This window comes from Pseudocercospora fijiensis (assembly GCF_000340215.1).
Source record: "Pseudocercospora fijiensis CIRAD86 unplaced genomic scaffold MYCFIscaffold_5, whole genome shotgun sequence".
Lineage (NCBI taxonomy): Eukaryota > Fungi > Ascomycota > Dothideomycetes > Mycosphaerellales > Mycosphaerellaceae > Pseudocercospora > Pseudocercospora fijiensis.
In genome coordinates this window covers 2,104,814-2,130,530 of record NW_006921536.1, presented here as the reverse complement: position 1 = coordinate 2,130,530, position 25,717 = coordinate 2,104,814, and the positions used below count along the sequence as shown (strand labels likewise).

At 47.1% G+C, this 25,717-nt stretch overlaps 5 protein-coding genes across 5 annotated transcripts; 1 reads left to right on the top strand and 4 right to left on the bottom strand.

Annotated features, from left to right (window-relative positions):
- Positions 1–2,670: 2,670 nt before the first annotated feature.
- On the bottom strand, positions 2,671–6,363 carry MYCFIDRAFT_165158 (uncharacterized protein; the record flags this gene model as incomplete). The annotated part of the gene is made up of 2 exons (XM_007929263.1): positions 2,671–5,386; positions 5,923–6,363. The coding sequence occupies 2 exons, from the start codon at positions 6,361–6,363 to the stop codon at positions 2,705–2,707; spliced, it is 3,123 nt and encodes a 1,040-aa protein (XP_007927454.1). The 3' UTR covers positions 2,671–2,704.
- Positions 6,364–18,472: 12,109 nt separating this feature from the next.
- Positions 18,473–19,979, bottom strand: MYCFIDRAFT_77725 (uncharacterized protein; the record flags this gene model as incomplete). Its single annotated transcript, XM_007928957.1, is given in 5 exon segments — positions 18,473–18,539; positions 18,958–18,961; positions 18,973–19,066; positions 19,433–19,640; positions 19,702–19,979. 5 exon segments carry the CDS (start codon positions 19,977–19,979, stop codon positions 18,473–18,475), a joined length of 651 nt encoding a protein of 216 aa, XP_007927148.1.
- A 759-nt stretch (positions 19,980–20,738) lies between these two features.
- On the bottom strand, positions 20,739–21,011 carry MYCFIDRAFT_123747 (uncharacterized protein; the record flags this gene model as incomplete). The annotated part of the gene is made up of 1 exon (XM_007929262.1): positions 20,739–21,011. A coding segment is annotated over one exon (273 nt), but the record flags the coding sequence as incomplete, so codon positions are not given.
- A 1,014-nt stretch (positions 21,012–22,025) lies between these two features.
- On the bottom strand, positions 22,026–23,940 carry MYCFIDRAFT_165155 (uncharacterized protein; the record flags this gene model as incomplete). Its single annotated transcript, XM_007929261.1, has 1 exon — positions 22,026–23,940. A coding segment is annotated over exon 1 (1,659 nt), but the record flags the coding sequence as incomplete, so codon positions are not given.
- Positions 23,941–24,440: 500 nt separating this feature from the next.
- MYCFIDRAFT_215537 (uncharacterized protein) lies at positions 24,441–25,494 on the top strand (the record flags this gene model as incomplete). The annotated part of the gene is made up of 1 exon (XM_007929260.1): positions 24,441–25,494. The coding sequence occupies one exon, from the start codon at positions 24,441–24,443 to the stop codon at positions 25,320–25,322; it is 882 nt and encodes a 293-aa protein (XP_007927451.1). The 3' UTR covers positions 25,323–25,494.
- Positions 25,495–25,717: the final 223 nt, after the last annotated feature.

Below are 25,717 nucleotides of genomic sequence, written 5' to 3'. Positions count from 1 at the left end.
AGAGCACGTAGCTGTGCTGGCCCTGTGGTATTGGTATGACCGTGCCGGTCCACAAGGTCTCATAATCCGTCGCGTAGTCCCTCCGTCCTTGCAGAGGCGCTTGAGTGAGTAGCGCTCTGAAAACGCGCTTGCGTTCTCCCCGCTGTTGGATGTACCGTTGGTTCTGCACGTGGGATTGTCCGGCTTGGGTGCTGGCGGGAGCAACTGAAGAAGCATTGCTGCCATCTGCCGGAGCAGTGAAGTGCATAGTGTAGACATGAACTTGCTGAAGCTGGCAATCGACCTTGACGTAGTTCGTGACAACAGACGCAGACTTGTTTTTTGGAGCATACAAAGCATCAGACGGATTTCCGGCATAGCTAGCATAGTTGCACTCTGGTCGAGCGTGGAGTGGTCCAGTGTACCGATTAACTGCCTGGATACGTGGAGAGGCTAGCGCATCGGGGGCGCTTGTCGCGATCTTCTGATATCCTACGATCTCGTCGCGTTGCATCTGGTTCAATTTGGAAGAGGGCTCCGGGTGCTGCCAAGTATAATGATGCGCATTGCAACGAGAGACTTGGCAGCTCTTTGGACAATTCTGGTATCCATGATCTGTCGCGCCGCAGTTGCTACACAGGGGATTGTTTTGCATGTCGTAGTAAGGACAGTCATTCGGATTGTGTCCAGTGCGACCGCACTTTGAGCAGCCTTGATGATGACGAGGAGGAGGCTGCACATTCTGCTTCTGTTGATTGGCAGGCCGAGGATTCCCAATCGGCAACTTCTTTTGACCGTTTGCCATGTTTTCAGCGATGTCGAATTTAGTGTGCTTGCTGTGGGACTTGTCGGTTTCCGCAGCTCGCACCGATTCACCGGCAGGAGTGCGAGGCTGCACCGCATCGTGAGAGTTCGATGCGTTCTGCACGAGCTGAGGAGCACTGGACTGAGGCTCGCTCTGGGATGAGACGGGCTTCAGAATGACTTCCACAGCATGAGCAAGTGCTTGCCTTGAAATTTTCTTCGCGATTTTTCTTTGGGCGTGAGTCTCCTCGACGACATGATCTTGAGTTGGTGAATACCCCAAGACCCTTTTACCAACTTCTCTGGCCTTCTTGATCAAGTCTTGGGCGGCTTTGCGGTCGGCAGAGAGCGATTCTGTTGGGACTTCGGTGCTGGGCCAAGCTATCCAGAGCTGCGAGGAAGGCGTGCTCTCCGCTGGATACTTCTTGATACATGCCTCGATTGAATGATCTTCCTCGCCGTCGCATCTGATGCAGAGCGAGTGGGGAGGTTCCCTCTTGATGCCACTTCCATCTTTCTTCTTTCCATTCATCGCTGCAAGCTCTTTCTTGTAGACTTTCTGTGACTTCTGTAGAAATCCTGCTCTTTCTTGTAGACTTAGACTTCACGGAGACTCAATTGACAAAAGGGGTGGTGAGGGGTGTCGTTTGCAAAAGAGGCTTCGATGTATCGATGAGGAGAAAACAGATCTGGCGTCTTCAGTGCGGACATATAAGCTGGTACATGTGTTTGGCTGAAATCGGACGGCCGAGACGACTGCGCGAGCAAACGTGCATCTCAAAGCGCATGTCTCAAAGAAGCAAAGAGCACAGACTCGGGAATCTGCAGATTGTGCCGATTGATACAAATGTCCTTTCATGCAAAGCATCAGCAAATAGAATCTCCATGTGTGTTTTCAGGGGTTCGTTGAAGTTTGACTTACTGATGCAGTGTTGCAGTTCTTGTTGGCAGCATAGACCACGGCTTGCAGCAAACTTCTATTTGAGATACAGTAGCGCAGCAATGAATTCGATGGCGGCTGGAAACCTGCGCAATTGTGTTGGGAGGAAACACGTGGTGTCTAAGGTAAGAAGGTCTATGCCCATTTGTAGTCAAAGCCATGATCCTTTGTCTGAGATACTCGATTATCAGTTTGATGACGCTGGAACGATCGTTGTAACTTTCCCACATCTTGGAGCATTGGCCTCGACCTCAGCTTCGTGGGAGCCTCAGCAGCTCTCCGTACGATGCATTTGTGAGCGAATCGAGCTTCCACTTGACCTTGACATAAGCCGGTATTACCAAGGGCCATTTGGTTATCTTCCAGAGTGGAGCTTCCAGCGGAGCATTGTGATTATGAGTATCAATATGATAGCGTTGCCCTTGGCCAGTGTATCATTGTCAGAGACTCTTCCCACTTGAAGCACACCCTGCTCAATTAAGCCTCTTTCGCACTTGCTTGCATTTGATATCGTCGTTCACAGTGGCTTGTCCAAACCCACAGACATATCCCTGGCGTAGAATACATGTCATGCTCTTGCAGTCGTGACAGCCACCGTCATCGTAATCCATCCATCTCTCCCGGCTCTTTTGTATCATCTTGCTTGTCGACCCATAGCGTTGGAGACGAAGACTGTGAGCGTCTCTCTTGGCCCGCTTGGTCATGCATTGCTATGCAGTCTCAGAGGGCGAAAATCAAGACGAAGATGTACATGTACAGAACGCGTCGCGTAGTCGGAGACAAGGCTTTGAACGCCAAGACTTTCGGCTCGGGCCTCGACCACACTCTCTCAGCCAGCCTTCGATACAAGGCGAGCAGCATTGTTCAGCAGATGGACTTGGTGGTAATAACGAACTCTGCAAGAGATGAGTAAAGAAAGAGGAAAAGAACACAGGAGCACGATGGCACGAGTAAAAAGAGATTCATGGACATGACATCGATCTAAAACAACCGCTCAACAGCGCCCATACCAGGCAAAGAGAAACCCTTCGCATCAGGCCAATTGCCCAAACGTCCCGGATCGCCGCCGACACGCACCCAAATGGCGTGAGAAGGCACGCCTGCGCCGTCAAGTAAGAAAAGCTGAAACCATCCCGGCGGACACGTATTGCCATCAGGAGGCGCAGTAACAGTGCAAGAGCTTCCAGAGCAAGAAGCAGAAAGGAAATATGTTCTCTGACCCATGCTGTTCCCGTGAGTCGAAGCCACGGCGCCCATGAGGGAAACCTTGAAATTTCCTCCAGCACCGGGCTGGAGAATGCTTAACGTATGCGATGAGCCATACGACCAGTCTAGATCTGTGGTATTGAACTCGGGTCGGGATGGGTTGCCCATTAAGTAGGGGGGGATGAAGACCTCGTTGCGGTATTCTTGTGGATTGGCGTTGTCTTCGGGGTCAGAGCCTGAGATTAATACCCGACCGTCGTCGAGGAGGACGGCTTCGGAGTGGTAGAGTCGTGCTACTGTGGTATTCGCCATGACAGTCATGCGCTTGCCAACTGGCTTGGAAGGATCGTACAGCACGGCGTTCAGATTCGGGTCTGTTGCTAACCCGAAACCCGCGGTGCCTTGGTGTGCACCGCCACTGATGAGGAATGTGCCGTCTGGTAATGCGGTCATCATGGTGAGTACCCGCTTGGAAGGCATTCGTTCGATGGTCCAGTTCGCGCCGGGGACATCTGGTGTAATAGTAATGCAGTTGTCGAGCGCAACGGCGACACCGGGATTGGAGCCACCACAGATCAGCACTTCGAGAGGATCTGAGAAAGGAGCGTGTTGAGGCATCACAACTGCTGTGCCTTCGAATGGATATGTGCGTCCCGAGTCGGGTCTGTTGACGGACCCAGGCATGTTTGGAAGTTGTTTGACCGGCTGCAAAGACACGGGATCGAGGAGCAGGGCCTCGTTGTAGTATCCGACGAAGATGTTGCCCGATGGCAGATTGATCAGGAAAGGGTAAAGATTGTTTGGATCGGTGCGGCGGAGATAGTCGCATTCCTGGAGGTTTCCCGTCGCTGGGAGGAGCTCGAGTGATGGGACTGGCGCACCATTCGAACCTTCTTCGCCTCCCATGACAAGTACCGAACCATTGGACATAATCATCGCAGAAGGATACCATCGCCCTGCGAGAAGCGCGATTTCTTCGAAGTTCTCTTCCCAGTCATTCTTTCCAGGAACACCAGGACTTCCATCGGGCCAGTAGAGACGAACGCCTTCCGTGGAGGGATGTGACCAGCCACCGATGTTGATCTGTCGTCCCGCCCGGTCTGGCAAGGTCAGACTTGCCGAGCAGAATACATCAGTCTTGACGTGCATCTCGCGCCAAGCCTTGCTGAAGTCATTGATGAATGCGAGATCCAGCTCATATGCACCAGTACTGCTGGCATTGGTGCTCGTGCCAAACTTCTCGACGAATGTGACTTTGCCATTTCGAGCTGGAGCTGTCACCAATGGAATCGTCACGCCACCGATCAAGAACTCGTACGCTCCAGCAGCGTTTCCGGTCGCGATGGTCCATTGATTTGGTGGATTGGCAGTCCATGTGTATAGCGAGATGGCGTTGCCACCACCGCAAAGTTCGCCGCCATTGCTACCAGCTGTGTCATTGGCGCATCGCATGTTGCAAGAAGAGTTGGCTATCATCCTGGCGCCTGCATCAATGTAGTTTTGAGGATCACCGCAGAAGCATTGCTCGCCATACTCGGTTCCTGCTGCAGTATAGCCAAACTCCTGACAGAGCTTCATGCACTTGACATTGGAGTTATCCTTGGGGAACTCCATCTGGTACGGCAGTGATCGCTGATTATTGACATTGTCTTCCAAGCAGCCTGCGAAGCTCCAATTCCTGGGCAGGTTATCTGTTAGGAATCCAGGCGAGGTGTAATTGGCCAAAGTACCATTCGAATAGACCGAAAGCCTGCCGCCATCTCCACACTTTTGGCCGCCGTTCCCAGCACATGCCATGTTGCATTCAGTGTCATCGCGGAGCGTAGGTGAGTTGCGCAAGTAGTTGTCGCAGAAGCATTGCGCCGAGTACTCCATACCAGCAATAGCGTAGCCTTGGGATGAGCATGCGGCAATGCAGGACTCGACCGTCATCGACTGGTTGTCGGGTCGTTGATTGATGAGTGCGCGGCCAGCTTGCATGTTGTCTGTGTAGCAGCCTTGGTACTTGAACGGCAGAATCGCAGTCGCATTGACTCCTGAGGTCGGCTTCGCCGTGGGAGTGGTTTGAGTTGGAGTGTCATCTCCGCCGCTAGATGTTGTTGCGGTCGCCGAAGCAGTGGTGCTGGTTCTCGTGGCCGTTGGCAGTCCCTTGCTATTGAATGCGTACACATTCAAACGATTTGGTCCACCGCATGTTTCGTCCTGGTTGCCAGAACACTGCATATTACACTGAGCAGAGCCATCAGGCGCCGGTCCGCCACCGTTGGACACGGTATTATCGCAAAAGCATTCTCCAGAATACTCGACACCAGCAATAGTGTACCCAGCCTTTTTGCAGCTCGCGACACAGTTCTCCACAGTCATATTCTGTGGACCTCCCGGCACTGCCTGGCCATATCGAAGTGTTCTTGCGTTGACACTATCCGTGTAGCAGCCCTGGTCGTACCATCCATTGAACTGATATGCAGAGAGGCCGTTGGGGCCCCCACAAATCTCACCATCGTTTCCGTTGCAATTCATGTTGCAGCGGCCATCAGTTGCAGGACCGCTGATGCCTTGAAAGTCGTTGTCGCAGAAACACTCTCCGGAGTACTCGGTACCGGCGATAGTATATCCTTGAGACAGGCATACATTGATGCAGTTCTGGTTTGTCATATTTCGACTTCCGCCAGGCACTTGTTGCCCGTATCTCAGTGACCGGCTGGCCACGCTATCACTGTAACAGCCCAAGCTCAGCCAGTTCACAGGTTTGGGGGGAGCTCTGTTTGGCGCTTTTGTGCTAGGCACATAGGTCCCGGAAGCATAGAGATTCAATCGGTTGCCTGTACGCGGTCAATATTTGATGCATCAATGCATTCGACGGTAGACACACCTGCACCGCAGAACTCCGAGGAGTTGCCGTTGCACACCATGTTGCAGTCATCATCGGAGACCTTCTTGGCGACGCTATTAGATAGGTAGCTGTCGCAATAACATTCTCCTGCATACTCGACACCAGCAAGTGTATAGCCACCAGCCCCGCAGACGGATGTACAGCCAGCAACAGTGCCATTACTGAAGCCGCCGGGCATCTGCATTACCTTCCGGAGCGTCCTGGTGTTGCCATCAGTCCAGCAACCATAGCTGGTCCAATTTGAGGGACCAGGGTTGATGGAAGGACCTTTGGGCGCATCTTTGTTTGCAAAGTACACTGTCAAGTAGTTGGGACCTGTGGAAAGCACGTCAGCACTTCTCATCATTGGCTTTTGAGCTGGAATCTTACCTCCACAAGCTTCTGTAGAATTCCCGGCACAGCTCATGCTGCACTGGGTATCATTTTGAAGTGAAGTTGGTGCCGAGAGCTTATTACCGCAATAGCACTCGTCGGCGTATTCTGTGCCTGCGTAGATGAAGCCTTTATTTGCACAGTAAGCTGCACATAGGGCACCAGTCATGGTTGTTGCATTGTTAAAACCTCCTCCTCCTAGGGCTCTTGGATTTGATTCACTACAAAGGATTAGCTGCGGTGGATAGGCCTGGAATGATGCGAAACATACTTGTAGCATCCGACATACGTCCAATTCGTCGGTAACGATGTGTTCCATGCGGGCGCGAGCTGAGTCTGGCGTTGGATCAGGTTGACCGAAGGGAGTGCGCTTGATAAAGTGATTAGGAAAGGTAGTATGAGAGAGGCCATGTTAGCACTCTCTGGAGACAGAAAGCAAAATAGAAGACCAGTGAGCGTTCCTCGAACCCTAGGACATCTCTCAAACAAGATTCAAGAAGAGCAGGAAGAATGTGACAAGAAGGAGTGGTGAACACAGCTGTTGCAGAACACGAAGTGCTCCGTACTTATCATCTCCCAATAGCGCCAGCTCGTGTCAATGCGCTCCATTGAGATGGTACGCCTTGCGCATTGGCATCCGCTCTGCGCTGGCGTCTGGACAGTCCTCGAACAAGATAGTGCAGGATTGTGGCGCGACATAGATGGCAGCACGAAGCTGAGATAATGTGCGATCCGGTATTCTTTTGCGTATACCAAGCCTTCATACAGAATAAGAAGCGAATGGCGGCGGCCCGTACGAAGAAGAGGTGATCCTGAGGGAAGATATGCCTAAAGGTACCGGACAGCATTGCTGAATAAATGCCGTGACTACATCTTGCTATGCATCCTTGTTTGTTTCTTGAAGACTTCTTTCCACCATGAATTGATATGCGGAGCAGCTCTTCGATGCAGACTTTCTTGCTGTATCTTTGACGTGATTCTTCCACAAGTCTTCCGCGGCTATAGCGTCGTATGTGAAAGGAGACTTCAAAACGTGAGACGATTCAGACGAAAGGTTTTCTAGCTGAAGTTAGATTAGAGTTTCGTAACCGAACTTCTAGAAGCCACATGGTGCTATATCAGGCTTCGGCAGTGTGACGGGCTATTCTAGGATATCCTAGCCTGCTATCTCGCTTAATTAGACTATACTCTCCTAAGTTCCTATCCGCGGCTTTAGTAGAGTTATATACCGCTCGCGAAGCGAGCGGTCTATACCTATTCGTAAACTATCTTCTAAACCTATTACCTATCCGTAAATTTACATATACTGCATTAAATAAATTATTTAATACTATTACAATGCTATTAGGAAAGCGAAAGTCGAAGAAACGCGTTATACGGCCCTAGCAAAAATCTACTACCGAGAATCGTCGCAAAGACGCCCGAGTCGCGATCGAATTAACTAAAATACAAGTATATAAGCGTACCTACTAAGCACTCGTCGACCTAAAGGCATAGTGCCGCGACAACCGATGTAAAGACATATATTCTCGCCTCTACTACCGCTATAATAGCCGTAGTAGCCGTAGTAACCGTACCGCTTTACACGCTCGACTTAATCTATCTTAAAGCTTCGCTCTTCTCGAATACTACCGTTCTCGAGAACAGATAGACCTAAGCCTTCCTATATTACTAATCCGCGCTACCGCCGAGTTAATTATACGAAGAGGCCTCCCGGATAATAAATAGGCTTTATTTAAGCTATTAAGTAAGATATAGTATAAGAGATAGATATAGAAGAATAGGGCTAAAGAGACTAAGCGGAAGAATATCGAGGCGGTACGGAAGGAAGCATACGACCCTTAGTTTATCGGTGCTTAGTTTAAGAAGCTATATAGCTTAATATAGACCTGTAAGATTACTCTCGACAACTGCTAGAATATAGACGAGACTAGCTTCTAGATTAGAATTAGAGGCATAGAATAGGTAGTTGTAGTAGACCTAAAGCGCCGCTTATAGGCTATAACTAACACCTATCGGAAGCATATAACTTTAGTAAAAGCCGTTAACGCTTATAGACGATACATTAAGCTAATGCTTCTAGTATAAGGTAAGGTCTTACTAGAAGCATAGTTTAATAAATTGCTAGCGCACTATCTAGTTAGAGTAACTAAGTCTAGTTATTTAAACGACGATAGGGCCTTCTACTAGATCTAGCACTTCGAGAGGCTTACGAAGCCTACAGATAAGACACAATATCGCCTGCTTATAATAGACAACTTTAGAAGCTACGACTTCTTCGAGTTTGTCGACTTCGCTCGTAGACACCGTATTCTAATCTTTACACTGCCGCTATATACCTCTTATTTCCTATAGCCGCTAGATATAGTCTTATTCTAGGTCTATAAGCATTACTACTAGAAGGCCGTTATTGAATATACAAGGCTCGGAATAGGCGAATTTGGCGTCGCTTAGTTTATAGACGCTATCGATAGCATCCGGCGGAAGACCTTTAAGAATAGTAATATTCGGTTAGCCTTTAGGAAGACCGGTATTGCCCCTATTAACGCATAGCGAGCCCTCGACTTTCTCCGTAACGAGTACAGTACGTATATAGTCTAGCACGTAGAGCGTAAGGCGGTAGAGAAAGCAGACCTTCTTATAAGGGATCTTAATAGTATCTATAATAGCGTAGAAACCGGTCGGCTCTTCGAGTTCTCGCATTTGCTAGAATTGCCGCCTCTAGTCGATATAGACCTATTTAACCCTACGCTTACTATTCGTACTATAAAGCGATAGATTAATGCCCTTAATAAGCGACTTACGAGGCATAGACTGCCTTTATCTCTAATATAAGGCCTTCTCGAAGGAGTTACGAGCTTAGTGCTATTCTATACTAACTAGGGCGCTTAGGCGTTATATAACCTCTCGGAGATAGAGATTGCTATAGAGGCGAGGAAGGCACGCAAGGCTAATAATAGCAAGCAATAGAAGATAGGCATCGCTTATACGTATAAGGTTTATACTCGAGTCGCCTATCGAGAGCTTACTGCTATTAAGAAGGCTTAGAAGTTAGTAGATAATAAGGCATACAAGACACGGAAGTAATAGAAGTCCTATTATAAGCGACAACGGAAGGAGCTCGGTACGATAATAAGTAGAAGGGCACGTATAGAAGACAGGAAGCGGCCCCTTCTTAAGCGTACTATTTAGTTACTAACTAAGCCATTTCTATTACTTCTAATAGGTATCTATAAGACTAGACCGCTCGCTAGTTGCTATAAGTAGAGGCCGATTAAGAAGGTGTATTAGATTAAGAAGCGTAAGCAATAGCTAGTTTAATATAAGTTAGTTAGCCGCTATCTTCCTAACGACCTTAAAGACCGAGCGCCGCTAAAGGTCTTCAAACTAGCAAATCTATAGTATAACACTAAGTCTATTAGTAACCCCTTCCCCTATTTTACTACCGCTATACCTTCGAGGCTACTACGTAAGAAGAAGGCGGCTCGATTTATACTAGTAAAACCGTTGCTATTAGTACAGCGAGTAATGCTAGAAGATAGTTAATAGGCGTAGCTTATAGCGAGCGATAAAGCTATACTAATAGATACACTCGAAGAAGCTAGTTTCTACGGTTATTGTCGCTATAACTAGTAGCTAGTTAGCCTCCGCTATAAGAACGAGCCTCTTCTACGGCTAGAAGGTGTTAGGACTAAAGAGGTTACACGTAATTAGTATATAACTAGGCTCGAGTGAAGCTAGGGTCTTAATGCCTTAGGCAGGGCTTAGCGCTTAGCGTTAGGCTAACTTGCCTATCTTCCTCCCTCTCCTCTTAGCTCTCTATCGAATACTATACTAATTCACTACTACCCTATCTACCTACTAATATAACCCTTTTTATATAGTATTCGATCTACCCTTTAAGGGCAGTAGCTAGATAGTCCTTATTTCAAGCTTTTAGCGGTATAGCTACGAAAACCGTTAATCTAACTATATTACGCCCGAGGCGGGATCTATACGCACTATTCTATTAGAATAACCGTACCAATCATTAAGCAAGGCCTTCTATACGGCCTATTATACTAAGTTAATCGTACTAGACTAATATCTACTAATTCCGCTATATCCGTATCTTAGGGGCTAATAATACATTATTAGTGTTACCCCCTATTATAATAGCCGGCTTATCGCGAAGCAACAACAACCGTACTGCCGCTAGTAGCGCTAGCAATAACAACGCTAGTAGTATAGTGCCTACTAAAGTGCCTACTAAAGTACCTACTAAAGTGCCTCCTACTAAAGGGCCTACTACTAAGCCTACTAAAGAAGAACCTATAATCCTAGGTAACGATCCAGAATTGCCTATTAACGATATTCTTAACAACATTGTTAATCGACGATATAGCTAGCTAGCCTTTAGCCCCTAGCTAGTAGCGAGACTTTAGGAAGCTACCCGAAATAGGCTTACTACCCTACGTTAAGAATAATAGCTAAAGGATAATCTCCTCGAGATTCGCCGCCTATAGGAAGCCCTAACAACTACTACTAGACCGGAACTAGTAGCAGGACCTTCTATTTAAAAGAAGGATACTAAGCTTAAGGACTATACCGTATTTAATAGCTCTAGTCGAAAACAGTATAACGACTACATTCGTAACTGTAAAATCAACTAGCGCAATGTACTAAGAGCGCTACTAGACGACTACTCCTTGGTCGTATATGCTATACAGTACATTAATAGCGACCTAAAGCGTATATAGGATAACTATTTCGACTCCCTCGACGACTAGACCGCTATTTAGTAGCAGACCTACAAAACTATTATGCTAGACACTCTTAGAAACCCTATACTAAGGCAACAACACGCTTAGGACTAATACCTTCGAGCTAAACAAAAGACTAATCAATCGGCCCGCTTATTTAAGGCCTATTTAAAGACCCTCGAGGACGATCTGCTAGCTAAGACCGACTCTATCTAGATTTCCGAAATACGCCCTAAATTGCGATAGGAATTAGTCCTTGAATTAGACCGCCGCCGTGTATTTAAACAGACTAACCTAATACGCATTCAATTTATAGTCGAGGTAGAAACAGCTAAACGAGCTATCTAGCTCTACTAACGACTAGAATTAAGGATCCGACCTGCTAGCAACCGTAGCAACCGTAGCCGCGGAGGAAACTAAGGTTCCTACTAGGACAACAATGCTAACAATAGGAACAGTAACGATCGTAGAAGAAGCCGTAGCCGGCGGCTATATAGAGGAGGCCGCGATAGGGGCCGTAGAAGGGGCTCGTATCCCTATAGTACTAATCGCTCGGCTAACAATAGCGGCAATAGCTATAGCAATCCCCTAACCGGACTAAAGTGCTTTAATTGTAACAGCACTAGCTATCTACTAGGCTAATGCGACAAACCTAAGGACTAGGCCCGAATCGACCGTACTACCGCTAAGCACCGAAAGCACCTCTTAGTAGCTAACGCTACCCCTATAGGCTAACCTTCGAAAAAAGAGTAAGCGCCGCACTAACTGTTAGCCTCGTACGGCGTAAGACTATCGACATTGTACTAGCTATTATACGTACCTGTCTTATATCTAGGCCCGATACTAACTATAAGGCAAAGGTTATACTAGACCCCGGAAATTCAGTTAGCGCCCTTATTAGCTATTACCTAGCTAAGCAATTAGACCTTCGACAACTGCCGAAGACTAACCTACCAACCCTTACTTAGTTTAATAACGCTCGGCACTTAACCTATAGAGCCTACTATATTCCTATAGTTCTAAAAGACGACCTCGGAAATGAACGCCTACTAAACTTTACTACCTACGCGGTAGATATAGATAGCCTCCTATCCGATATTGTTATTAGCAACCCTGTTCTTAAGTACTATGCTATAGTTATAGACCTAGGTAGCTAATAGTAGCGATTTAGAATCGCTAGAAAAGAGGACATTAAACATATTAATATTAGCGAGTGCCCTAACGATATTAGGGTCCTATTTATTAGCAACCTAACCCTAGCTAATCCGACTACCGACCTGCTCGGTAGAGATAACGAAGAACCTATGCCCCCTAACGGCATAGACCCTAATTAGCTCGAACGCATACTAGAGCCTATTCGAGAGACCTATATTAATATATTCAAATACTACTTAGCATCGACATTGCCTATATTTAAGGAGACAGATTATAAGATTAACATTATAAAGGGCAAAGAGGTTCCTTTTAGTCCCCTCTATAACCTTAGTAAACGAGAGCTCGCTATATTGCGTAAGTACCTAGAGGAAAACCTAGCTAACGGTCGCATTCGGTATAGTAACAGCCCTGCTAGTGCACTAATCCTGTTTGTTCTAAAGAAGGATAGTAGCCTACGGTTATACGTCGATTACCGTAGACTTAATGCTATTACTATTAAAGACCGCTGTCTACTTCCGCTTATTAATAAGACCCTCGATCGCCTTTCTAGCGCTTACTACTATACTATACTAGACATTAAGGATGCGTACTATCGTATCTGCATTCGTAAGGGCGACGAATAGAAAACAGCCTTCCGTACTCGCTATAGCTATTTCGAATACTTAGTTATACTATTCGGCTTAGCTAATGCCCCTATAACATTCTAGTCCTATATTAATCGGGCCCTTTCGGGTCTATTAGACTATCTCTGTATAGTCTACCTAGATGACATCCTAGTTTATATACATTTACCTAATATTACAGAATACTAGGCCGTAGTGCGCAAGGTCCTCGACCGCCTACGAGCCTATAGACTATATTACAAACCTTCTAAATGCACCTTTGCTGCTAAAGAGGTGTTATTCCTTAGCTTCCTTATTTCAACCGAAGGTGTTAAGGCTAATCCTAACCGGATTAAAACAATTACTAAATAGCCTGTTCCTACGTCTATTAAAGAGCTTCAATTATTCCTAGGTTTTACTAACTTCTACTATCGGTTTATTAAGGGCTATTTACGGCATGTAATGCCTCTAACTAAGCTTACTAAAACCAAGGCTAACCTAACTAGAGAGTTTAAATGGACTAACAGAGTATAAGCCGCTTTTAACGGCCTAAAGCAACGCTTTACTAATGTCCCCTTATTATACTATTTCGTACTAAGCAAGCAGATCCGAATTGAAACTAACGCTTTATAGTTCGCTATATTAGCTATTATGTTATAGCAGGCTAATAATACCTATTAGTACCCGATTGCCTTCTTTTTACGGAAGATAATCGATATAGAACGTCGGTACGAGACCTACGAGTAAGAGCTCCTAGCAATCGTAGAAGCCTTTAAGCACTAGCGCTATTATCTCGATAGTGCTTAGCACCCTATTTAGGTCTATACGGACTATAATAACCTCCGTAGAATCACGAAGGTTACTAGGGTTATAGGTCGATAGGCTAGATAGGCCGTCTACCTCGCTAGGTTCGATTTTAATATATTACATTAGCTAGGCGTAAGTAACCCTGCTAATAGCCTATCGAGGCGACCTAATTACGATAGCGAAACCTAATACATTAATTCTCTGTTTCTAACCCTATAGCATAAGATTGCTATAGACCTTGCTATAAAGCAGGCGTAGGATAAGCGGACTTCCGGACCCCGCGGCGGCAACAAATACTATAGTAGAGTTGTCGTTCTTCTAGTGCACGTTAAAAAGGACGTAGATCGCTCGAGCTATAACGACTCGATTAAAGATATTGCTATCTATAGCGACAGCACTATAGAAGAGGTTGCAGTTAATCCGGCTACTAGTGCTATTAGATATATATAATGCGTACCTCGTTCGATAGCGAGGGTGCTATTAAATAACCTTATAAATAGGGATAGTTAATCGTTTATAGATAAGCTATTACGTGCTTAGCAGAGGGACGCCTTTGCTATCGAGCGCATTAATAGGCTTGTAAGTAGGCGGGCGACCCGATCTAGTAAGAGTAATAACAATTAGTCGATCGACGATAAAGGTTACTTAAAGTTTAAAGGCAGATACTATATCCCCGCTAAACAATCGATTAGACAAGAGCTTTTAAAGAGGCACTATAATAGTAAACTCGCTAGTTACTATAGCATAGAGAGGTCGCACGAGTTACTATCGCGTATATACTACTAGCCGAATAGTAAGCAGCATATAAAGGAGTATATATAGACCTATGCAGTATACTAGCGAGTTAAAGCACTAAAGCACTTACTATTTGGCGAGTTGTCTTTACTCCCTATTCTAAAGAAGCCATTTGCAGAGCTTATAATAGATTTTATTATAGGTCTTCCCCCTACTAAGCGAAGAGGAAGCAAAGATATCTTTAACGCTATCCTAGTCGTCGTAGACCGATTTACTAAGGGCGCTCGTTACATCCCTGCTAGGAAGGATTAGATAGCTATTAACTTAGCTAAGTTACTATAGAATAACATCTTCTATAGCTATTAGGGAACCCCTAAGGGGATAGTCTCTAACCGAGGCTCGATATTTATATCTTACTATTAGAGTGAAATATGCCTATAGCTAAGACTTAAGTATCGCCTATCTATAGCATTCTATCTATAAACAGATAGCTAGACCGAGAGGCAGAATGCTACGCTATAGCAGTACCTGCGTAGCTATATTAATAAGAACCCTAACGACTAGGTTAACCTCCTATAACTAGCCGAATTCGTATATAACAATAGTGTCTACTTATCTACTAAGGTGTTACCTTATTTCGCTATAATAGGCTAAAACGCTACTATGCTATAAGACCCCTTGTCGCTCGAGGCCGAGCGTAAGGAAAGGGAAGCGGGTTAAGGTTAACCTAAAACACTAGCGGCTATTAAGAGGGTTTAGAAGATGCGAGAAATTCACGCTAACATAGCTAATAAACTAGCAAAGGCCTAGGCCTATTAGAAGGCCTACTATAATAAACACTATATGCTAATAACCTTTAAGTAAGGCGATATAGTTATGCTTAGTACGAAGAACCTCCGTATCCGCAAACACCTATCCCCTAATAGCAAAACAAGGCCTAAGCTCGTACTAAGATACATTAGCCTATTCCGTATTCGAGAAGTTAAGGGCTCCTCCGTATAGGCCTATTAGTTATAGCTTCTACCTTATTATACTATCTATAATACCTTCTACGTATCCCTCCTTAAACTATACTACTAGCGTAAAGGCGATAAAGCGCCTACTAAGTTAGAAGAAGTCTTAGCTAATAGTAAAGAGCTATAGTCTATAGAACGTATCCTAAAGCATCGGACTAGGTAGGGCAAGAAGGAGTACCTATTAAGATAGTAAGGCTATTTACCTAAATAGGACTTATAGGAGGCTAAAGACTCGTTTAAGGATATAACTAAGTTATTAGATAAATATTAGACTAGCGTAAAGAACACGAAGAAGGCTAAGAGCTTATAATGCCTATAATATTACTACTAAGCCTAGGATTAATGCTACCCCCGGGGTGCTATTAGCTAACTAATTAGAGGTAAGCAATTATTAGTAACAAAGGACAATAAGACTATACTACTATAGTAGATACGCACCGAACGTTAACAAACGCGCTATAACTGTTAACTAATCGCCTGCTCTTTTAAGGAACCTACCTCTTTACTAGCGCACCCTATAAGACCCTCCTTTTAACGCCCCCTCTTATTCCTTCCTTCTATCGAAGCCTCGAGGCCTAGGCGATCGGCGAGGGCGGTGCGTATACGCGTAGAATAGTAATAATAATAATAACGACGGCGTCTCGCCTATACTAAAGGGCAGCACGGCTAGCGCGGCTATATTAGTAACGGTATTACGGAGTGTGTTATTAGTAGAAGGAGGAGATTAGAAGCGAGGTAAAGTTGGCGCTAAGACGACTAGCGCCGCTATTGTTAATATTACTTGCTATTATCGCTACGCCTACAGATATAACCTTACCTATACTACGAGCCTAAGGCACCTTTAATTAAAACTTTAATTAAAGCTTTAAGCCTGTTAAAGGTTTAATTAAAACTTTAAGGCCGAGTTAAAACTTTAAGCCGCTTAAAAGATTAAGTAGACTAATAGACTAACTAACTAAGGGCAAAACTATAGAGCTAAGCTAGCCGGGGTCGATCTTGCGGACAATAGGTTACTCCTCGATCTATCTAACCCTTTAAGCGAGGCGAACCTCTACTACTACACTTATAATAGCCTTTACCTATAGAAACTAGACGAGCTATGTTTTTTAAAAGATAAGATAAGATTGACAATTAAAGGCTACTAAACCTAACTAATTAGGGCTAGTGAAACTACGATAGTAAATAATAGCCCTCGTAATAATAAGAGCAACCCTCGGAACGGACAAACCCTCGGAGCGGACATTTCTAGCTCTTTTAGAGTAGACACAAAGAACTCGGTACGACATTACTTAGAACGGAGGCAGGGCTGCAATACCTCGTACGTCTACCTATTATAGCAAGGAAGACGCGCTCGTATTATAATTAGTCGAAGGCCCTCAATTTTCGTAGCTATATATTACTTTATTATATACAAGGATAGCGTAGTTAGAGTTAGACATTGTATTGCGTTAGAGGTAAGGTTTAACATAGTTATATAATCGGTAGTTACGTGTTTAATTTAGCGCGAATCGAGCAGCTTATTAGACCTGCTAAGTTAGTAGCGATAGAGGTTAGAATAAAGACCGGCTACGAGGGCGCGGCCTTTAGAAGGGAAGCGTATATTAGGACTAAAGAGGTTATACGTAATTAGTATATAACTAGGCTCGAGTAAAGCTAGGGTCTTAATGCCTTAGGCAGGGCTTGGCGCTTGGCGTTAGGCTAACTTGCCTGTCTTCCTCCCTCTCTTCTTAGCTCTCTATCGAATACTATACTAATTTACTACTACCCTATCTACCTACTAACACAACCCTTTTTACAGAAGGTAACGAGCGTAGATTATCGGATAAAGAAGACCTACTATACGAGGAGCATTATAAGAGCCTGTTTCTATTACGTATACGACCGAAGGATATAGCTAGAATTGCTAAGCAGCAATAGTAATAGCGTACGTATAAGGACATTGTTAAAGAAGAGTCCGATAGTAACGTTAGTAACCTATTTAATACAACTATAGGCCTTAGTTCTTAGTTATAGCCGTATAAGTTAGATAACTAGGAGATAGATTTAGGGTAGGTACTCGATCTATTACTCGCGGAGAATACGGAGCTACCGGAGATGCCCGAGGATGCAGAATATACATAGATACTACCTTATTTAATGCTTCTAAACATACAGTGTTATCGCGGTAGAGCCGCTATCTCTCGTATAGGTGTAGGAAGTAAGAAGTCCGTATTCGAGTCCTTTAAAGCCCGCTAAGCCCGAGATACCGGGCTTTACGAAGGTGCACTAAATACTACCTATACTAGCTACTTATATATATATACGACACGAGGTGTTAATCTACTTACTCCGGGCTTTTATATAATATAAAAATCACATATATGCGATGCGTAGTAGTAATATAAATAGTAGGTAAATAGCGGTAGTAGTATTATATAAAGCTAGCAAGAACTCGAATTGCTAGCACTATATAACAACCCTATTACCTTATATAGTAATAGAACGTTCTAGCACTATTGTAATAATACAGAATCGAGCGAGAGGGCTATTTACTATATAAAACACCTGTTTTTACCGACTATAGGTCATTTCCGGATAGGTAATAGGTTTAGTTAGTAGTTTACGGATAGGTATAGACTACTCGCGTAGCGAGCCGCGTTTGCCTCTAATTTAGCTACGGATATCTAGTTTAGTTAAAGTGCTTTTCAGCTTGCCTACTTTTAACTACTAGTAGACCGTTCTAGCACTTCTTGTCTCGTATAGCGTGCGCGAGAGTTACTAATAAGTTGCAGATACGTAAGACGACATTAGAGTTATGCCGAGGATGTACGATTAGGGTGTTTGCGAAGCCCGCATAGCGTTTAGCTATATCTCTCTATATACGATAGGATGCCGGCTAGCTCCTTTATATCGCTAGTAAGCAGCCGGTCCGCTATCTATAGCTTTAGAAATATGCCGATGTGATCTGTATTTGTTTAGTATTGTTACGATGTTAAGGATTTTCTAGCATATTATGTTTAGCCTCGAGGTTTCTTTCTCTCCGTAGGACGCAAAACAGCGATAGATTATTCAGCCTTGTTGTCGAGCCTAACGCTGAAGCAAAAGAAGTCTGGTTGAGAATGAGCCGGACTGTGATAGAATAAGCGATAGCTCCTGAAGCCTAAGTAGTGACAATCGCCCGAAGCACCAAAATTACTCCCACAAGCGTGCTATCGGGTATCATAATGTAAGGAGTGTGCCGTTCAGATGACATGGTCGCGCGGGAGCGTCTTGAGCTGCAACGCGATCATGACTGCGGTATTAGGCGCTGTACGATCCAGTCCGAGGTGCGAATCTAGCATTCAACTCATACTTCGATGTTGTTGTCCACACCTGCGAAGAGGCTATCGCATGCAATGCAGTATCGAACTATTAGCCGCACGATGCCGCGCGGAAGGATTTCTGGGCAAGGCCTCATTTGGAGATAGACTAGAGCAGCACTGACAGGGACGCAAAGTGCGCTGTCAGGTGCCAAGTGGCATGTAATCAGCCTCCATGCTTGGGAAGGACTACCTGTAGGACTAGCTAGTCACTACTGCACTCACCTTGGACTAGATAGGCAATTGTCTCGGCTAAACATTCTGGTCCTTTGGTCGGCAGAGGAGCTATCAAAGCCAAAGATAGGCGGGTGGCATATTGCACGTGGCCCCGCTACCTGTCAACCCGAAAGCTAATTACTGTGATATCGTGGTCGTAGTCGTACTGTCGTAGTAGGCAGGTCCAGGGAGAAAGGCTTGGGGCATACTCTTGCCGGCGTGTGATTCTGTCATCATTACGACCTTCAGCTTCGGTTTGTGCTATCATGCATGTTTGGTGATCATGTCTTCGGTCCTGTCTAGATATGTTGTAGATATGTTGATTGTATGATGCAGAACATAAGAGCGAGCGATGCTTCGGGCATTGTTGACCTGTGATCACAAATGCACAGGCGTGCTCAGAAGTACAGGCTGGAACTCCACTCTTTGGTCGTCCTACCACGTTGTGCACTGCTTCATCCACGAGACTACTAGAATAACGGTTACGTACACAAGTAATGCTCCATTCACTTGCAATCAAGATGCGCCTCAAGTCTTCCGCCCAAGATAGATAACTCCAATATCAATATTCGACGAGCTCCCGAGACATTTTTCACCATTCCCTTGAAGCACAACTCGACCTCCCACCGTCACCTGCGTGTTCTCTCCTTTGGACAAGATATAGATCGTGCAGTGCGCGGGATAGATATTGAACGTCGCTTCGGTTCCGATGAACTGGATGGTCTGCTCCCAGTACTTTGACACAAATATCTGCTCGCCATTGGGACGCGTCCATTTGCCGACCTGCGGATAACCGGGGAAGCCTCCAGCTCTGAAGTGGATATCTGGAGCGGTGCTACGGGCGTGAGAGTTAGCATGCGACGGCTTTGAAGAGCAGCAGAATGTGCAAGACGAACACAATGCATGTATAACCGTGCATAGAGCAGGCCCGCGGCAGCCATCCGTTGCCAGTCACCGCGCTTTGAGGCTCGACTTGGTACGACACTGGCTGCTTGTATACCACGGACAGCCAGTTTTGGTCCGAGACGGGGCACTTCGGGCAAGGTGGTACATCGCGGGTCTCTAGATCGCGCTGAACGCTGCGGGATCCATATGCGTCGACAGCGATTGCTGCACTGAGGGAAATCAGATGGAGGAAGAACTGCATGAACTGCTGAAAGCGTAAAGACGACATTGTTGAAGGGTTTGTACATCTCGTCTAGAATACTTTGCCCGTTATATGCTGCCTACGAGTTTTCGCAGGTTATGCCCTGTTGCTGAAACCGGGCCTGCATCACAGACAGCACCTGGATACCTGGCCTGGTAGCATGGCAGGTTTCGCTCTAGTAAAGATCTATATTAACACTACTGTTTAGCGATACGATTGCCTAAATCTGAAAATAGTTCTGCCTAGGATCCTTACGTAAGATCTAGTAGTATAAGTAGGGAATTAGCATTCCGAGTCCTGTTTCGTAAGCTATTCTCGTTATAGACATACCAGGATGTGTAGTACCACGGTGGTGGCACCAACACTTCGTCAGACTTCGTACCTTGCGCTCCGAGGCTTTCCGGTATAGCGGTATAATATTCTCGAAATTAGGTACAGCCCGAGATGAATTCTAGCCATCTAGCAACTAAACTTTTCTAGAGGTGCTGTGAAGCGCTGTGGAACCTCATAGGTTGTACCCTTGGAGTGGGGTTTGCTAGACTTTGCTTTCTGGAACTACTATGCTCAAAGTCTGTAAACTCTGCGAAGGTTTGGTTGTTGGGACCGGGATACGCACAGGGGCTCTATGCGAAGCTCAGCTCCGTCTGCTGGACCAGGGTCAGCTCAGCTCCAGCTGTAGTGCGATCGATACCATGTCTTCACCTCATATCCATGAACAAGCCATGGTTCGCTGTTCACCAAACAACATCACGAAGCCGAAAATTCCAACTCACCCAATCTCCAAGCCACACTCCCCGTCTTGCCTCCATCCACATGTAGCACCTGTCCATGCGTAGTACCACTCCACTTCTCGCTCGCAAGGAACAAAATCGTACGAGCAACATCTTCCGCAGGCACAGACTTGGCCATCGGGACCGTAGCCTGACATTCTTCCCACTCCCATTCCTTCCCAAACTTCTGACATTCGTCTTGAAATCGTAGTGTTTCTACGGCACCAGGAGCAACAGCATTGATTCTGGCACCGCGAAAAATCCGTGGCGCGTCTTTGGCGAGAGATTGTAGAAGACCGTATTGCACGGCGGATTTGGCAGCGGCGTAGGCGGCACAACCTCTCACGGCGAACTTCCCGCTTTCGGAACCCATGAGGATGAGGTTGACGTTTCGAAGATGTTTGGGATGAGTGCTGGTGTGTCTACGTATGCCTTGTCGCCAGCGACGGGCTGTGTTAAAGGTTCCATGGATATTGACGTTGAAGACTTTCTGCCAGTCCTGGGACTGTGCATCGCATATGGATTCAGTCTGGGGTAGGACGCTGAGATCGAGTGATGCGAGTGCGACGCAGCATTGAACCTGGCATAAGCATATCAGCAGGGTTCTTGTTGATATAGATCGCAGCCGGTTTGGTCTGCTTACTGGGCCATTTTCCGACTCGATCTTTGCGAAGGCGTCATCAAGTTCCTGCTCCTTGGTGATGTCCGTGGGAATCAAGTGCAGCTCATCTCCGTGACTAGCCATCATGGTTTAAAATGGTTGATTTTCTTTTGAGGTAGGCAAAAGGTCGAGGACGAAAACCTTGCATCTTGCTGCGAGAAATGCATCAACCTAACGGGTGTAGCAAGCCTAGGCCAGCAAGTATTTGTGAATAGCTTGAAGTGACAGTCACTGCATGGAGATGAATCATTCATTCGAATGAGAATTTGAATCTGTGTCTTGAGAAGTCATCATGCCTTGCCACAACTCGACCGATTAGGCCACACCCACCTGTGACCACCACATTGGTTCCTTCGAGGCCAAGGGACAGGTCGAATGTCGACATGATTTCGAAATCTCACAATGCGCTGTGTTTGAGTCCAGTTGTCAGATACCTTCCGTCTCGGCTGTGAAGCTGCCAGTATATGCCTCGATGTCGAGATACTCTGCGGTTCAAAAGCTAGCATGCGCAGGAGGTAGCTACAACCGTAACTAATGCAAGGTTATGTAAGCCAAAACTAGACCTGCCTACGTCGGCCTGTCCATTGGCACTTGCAGGGAGGAACGCATCTCTGTCTCGACCTGCTCTCCTTCTTGCTGCAGCCTTCCGCGCGCGTCTCTAAGCAGTCCTTTGGCTTCCTCCACTTCGACTCCGTCCTGCTGAAGCTCGTTGGCCAACTCCATCACACGAGGCCAGTCGCCACAGCTGAAGCCCCATCTTGCCAGCCAGAGACGTGCTCGACTGGTGACCTGAGTAACGCCGATGCCCTCTTCGCCCTCCTCGGCGCCCTCCTCTTGCGCTAGACAGAGCTCCATGAATGCTGCAGCCTCTTCCCAATTGCTTTCCTTCTCGTATAGAAGAGCAATGTCGTACAGAATGCCGCAATCAAGAGCCCCTCCAACTGCAAGTGCCAATGGGTCTGATCCCGTACTACCGAAGCTCGCACTTGGATCGATCTGGCTCCCGGCGATGAGAGCACGTTTCAGTGCTTGGATGGCGTTCGCGTTCTTGCCGCATCTGCTGTAAGCATGGCCAACTGCGGACCACATCTTTGGGTCGGCGCCATACAGTGCAGCAGCTCGCTGATAGTAGAACAAGCTATAGCTCCAGCATTCGAGCATCTCGTAGCCCTGTCCGAGTCCATACCATGCTCGATAGTCTTTACGATTGATGTCCACAGCACGACGATATGATTCGATAGCCGCCTGGTGATTTTTGAGCTCGATGTATTCGTGACCCATTAACGTCCATGCCGTCTGGAAATTGCGATCCAAGGCCAGAGCACGTCGAAAGTGAAGGACTGCCTTCTCGTGCTCGGCGATTAAACTGTAGTAGTTTCCCAGAATGCAGTTCGTTTCGGGTCGAAATTTGTCCGTGTCACTTGCCATAGCTGCTAGCGTTGCAAGCTTTGGACGATTAGGGAGAATGTATAGAAGATTGCTGTAAATCTCCATACTGTCCAGGCGATGTGGATGACGTCGCAGTAGATGATCGAAAAGCTCGGCTGCGGCATGGTAGTCCTTTGCGTGATAGTGAAGCAAGGCCTTCTGCTGCTGGAGCCAGGGTGAATGCGGGAATATTTCCTGCATCTGGGCCAGCATACGGTAGGTATCATCGTCTTGGACGAAGAGCTCCTGCTTGCAATGGATGGTGAAGAAAAATGACATGATGTTTCGGGGCACATGCTGGTTGAGCTGGTGCAAAATCTCCTCATTTTCCACCAGTGAGGCCAGTTCAAGCCACGCCGACCAGTTGAAAGGATTGATGTTGACGCTTCGAAGCAGCCACTGCTTGGCAAGATCCTCAGACTTGGACTTGATCAAGATGATGCCATACAGATAGTCCAGCCAGCCTTGCGAATTGCCCGTCTCCTCGAGGCCGCCACGAGCAGCAAAGTACTCTTCGAGGATAGCGGCGATGCTGGAGACTTCCTTGTTAGCGGTCGAAGGTCCATCGTGAGGTCCAAGAATTGCTTCGGAGTCCTCGTTCTTGCGCTTCTCGCCCGAGAGATACTTTGCATAGAGACCCAGAAACAAGGACTTCTGGCTCAAGTTCGTGGGCACGGGCGGAGGTTGATGCTTGAGTGACTGTTGCCGTGACGGGACCGACCGTGCTGGGACAGAGTGGGGCTGCTTAGGCGTCGCTTGCAGCTTAGTCGGAGAGGCCGCATGGTATGATGGAGTGCTGTGAGGAAGCTGGCCAGGGAGGAAGACTTCGGCACATCGATCATACTCCCGACAGTCGAAGAAAGACTTGGCCATGAGATAGCGCGGAAGCTCTTTCCGCTCTCGCCGAGCGTCTCGAGCATCACGGTTCGCTGGCTGCGCGTTCTGGACTGAGTGGTCTTCATCGGGCTCTGCATCGGACGTCTCGTCCGACTCCGGGAACCTGGCGAGCGAGTTCAAGAGCTCTGCCGACCATTTCGCCGCGAAGTACAGGCATCGCTCATTGCAGGCTACGACCGCCGCCTGCAGCTGAGCAGCAATTTCAGCGATCTGCTCACTGCGGGCACCGTGTTGAGCCATGGCAGATGTCGTGGACACACGCGTCGCTGGCAATCGCCGTTGGGTTGCGCGGGTGACGTGCAGAAAGCTTGGCGTTCGACCGGAACAATTGTTAGGCGGTCACATCGAATCGTACGTGTTGTATGCCAAATCTCCCACCCGCCATTGGCCCGCGAAAGCCATACCACAGTGTCTGCAGGCCTCCCAGCAGACTGTTCAGAACGTTCTGCAAGCCTACATACAAGAATCGTCGTCACCTGTCAATCGCCCGCGTCGAAACCCCTCGTCCCACCACCAAAATGCCTTTCACTCGCAGCAACTTCGAGACGGTCTTCCCAAAGCTTGTCCAAGACTTGAAAGAGCACTGCAACACATATAAGCTCCCAGATCAAGCTTTGAAATGGTTCGAGCAGGTGAGGCGTACGCTCAATTCACTCCGTCCCAGGCATTGACTGATGCTAGACATGATAGTCCCTCCAACACAACACCCTAGGCGGAAAGTACAATCGCGGCATGTCCGTCGTGGACACCACACAACTCATTCTCAACCGCAAGCTCAACGATGACGAGTTCTTCAAAGCAGCCACTCTTGGCTGGATGATCGAGCTGCTCCAGGCTTTCTTCCTCGTCAGCGACGATATCATGGACAGCAGCAAGACCCGCCGAGGCCAGCCATGTTGGTACCTCATGCCAAATGTCGGCATGATCGCGATCAACGATGCCTTCATGCTCGAGTCGTCAATCTACATCCTGCTCAAGAAGTACTTCCGTCAAGAGAAGAACTATGTCGATCTGATCGAGCTGTTCCACGAAGTCACCTTTCAGACTGAGCTCGGCCAAGAGTGCGATCTTCTTACCGCGCCAGAAGACCACGTCGACCTTGACAACTTCTCGCTGGACAAGTACACCTTCATCGTCATCTACAAGACTGCATACTACAGCTTCTACCTTCCCGTCGCTCTCGCCCTCCATTTCGCCGGCTTCGCAACGCCCAAGAACCTCAAGACCGCAGAAGACATCCTCATTCCAATGGGCGAGTACTTCCAGATCCAAGACGATTATCTCGACAACTTCGCCGACCCGTCAGTATTGGGCAAGATCGGAACAGATATTCAGGATAACAAGTGCAGCTGGTTGATCAACCAAGCCTTGAAAATTGCCAGCCCTGACCAAAGAGAGGTGCTTGAGAAGAACTACGGCCAGAAAGATAGCAAGAAGGAAGCCGCTGTGAAAGAGGTGTTCAATGAATTGGATTTGACATCGGTGTATACCAAGTACGAGGAGAAGAGAGTCGGCGAGCTGAGGGAGAAGATCGACGCGATCGATGAGAGTGAGGGCTTGAAGAAGGAGGTCTTCTCGGAATTCTTGAGAAAGATCTACAAGCGGAGCAAGTAGAGCCTGCTGAAGCCAGATGGAGCTGGGTGATAGGGACAAAGTGGTCATGTGAATAGCGCAATGTATCTGCGCATGCTGGTACAAGGACTGAGATCCCTTATGCTGTGCTCGGGGTGTTGTAATGACGTGCTGCATAGTTGAAGCAACCGACGGACGACTGACTGATGCCAAGACTTCGCCGAGGCCGAGCTCCTCCTCTCTAGTTCCCACTTTCCACCTTTGCTCTGTGCTTCTCTTTGGACCAGAACCGCACGTAGCCACCTTGTCACCTTTGCTCAGGGCATTTGGCGACTAAGGGTGGCGATGGCTTGTCGGAGCCCAATGTCCTCCGTCGTTGATATATGCCTGCTGTTAGATGGCTGCAGATCCGGCCAGTGCTACGCGACTCGGCGATC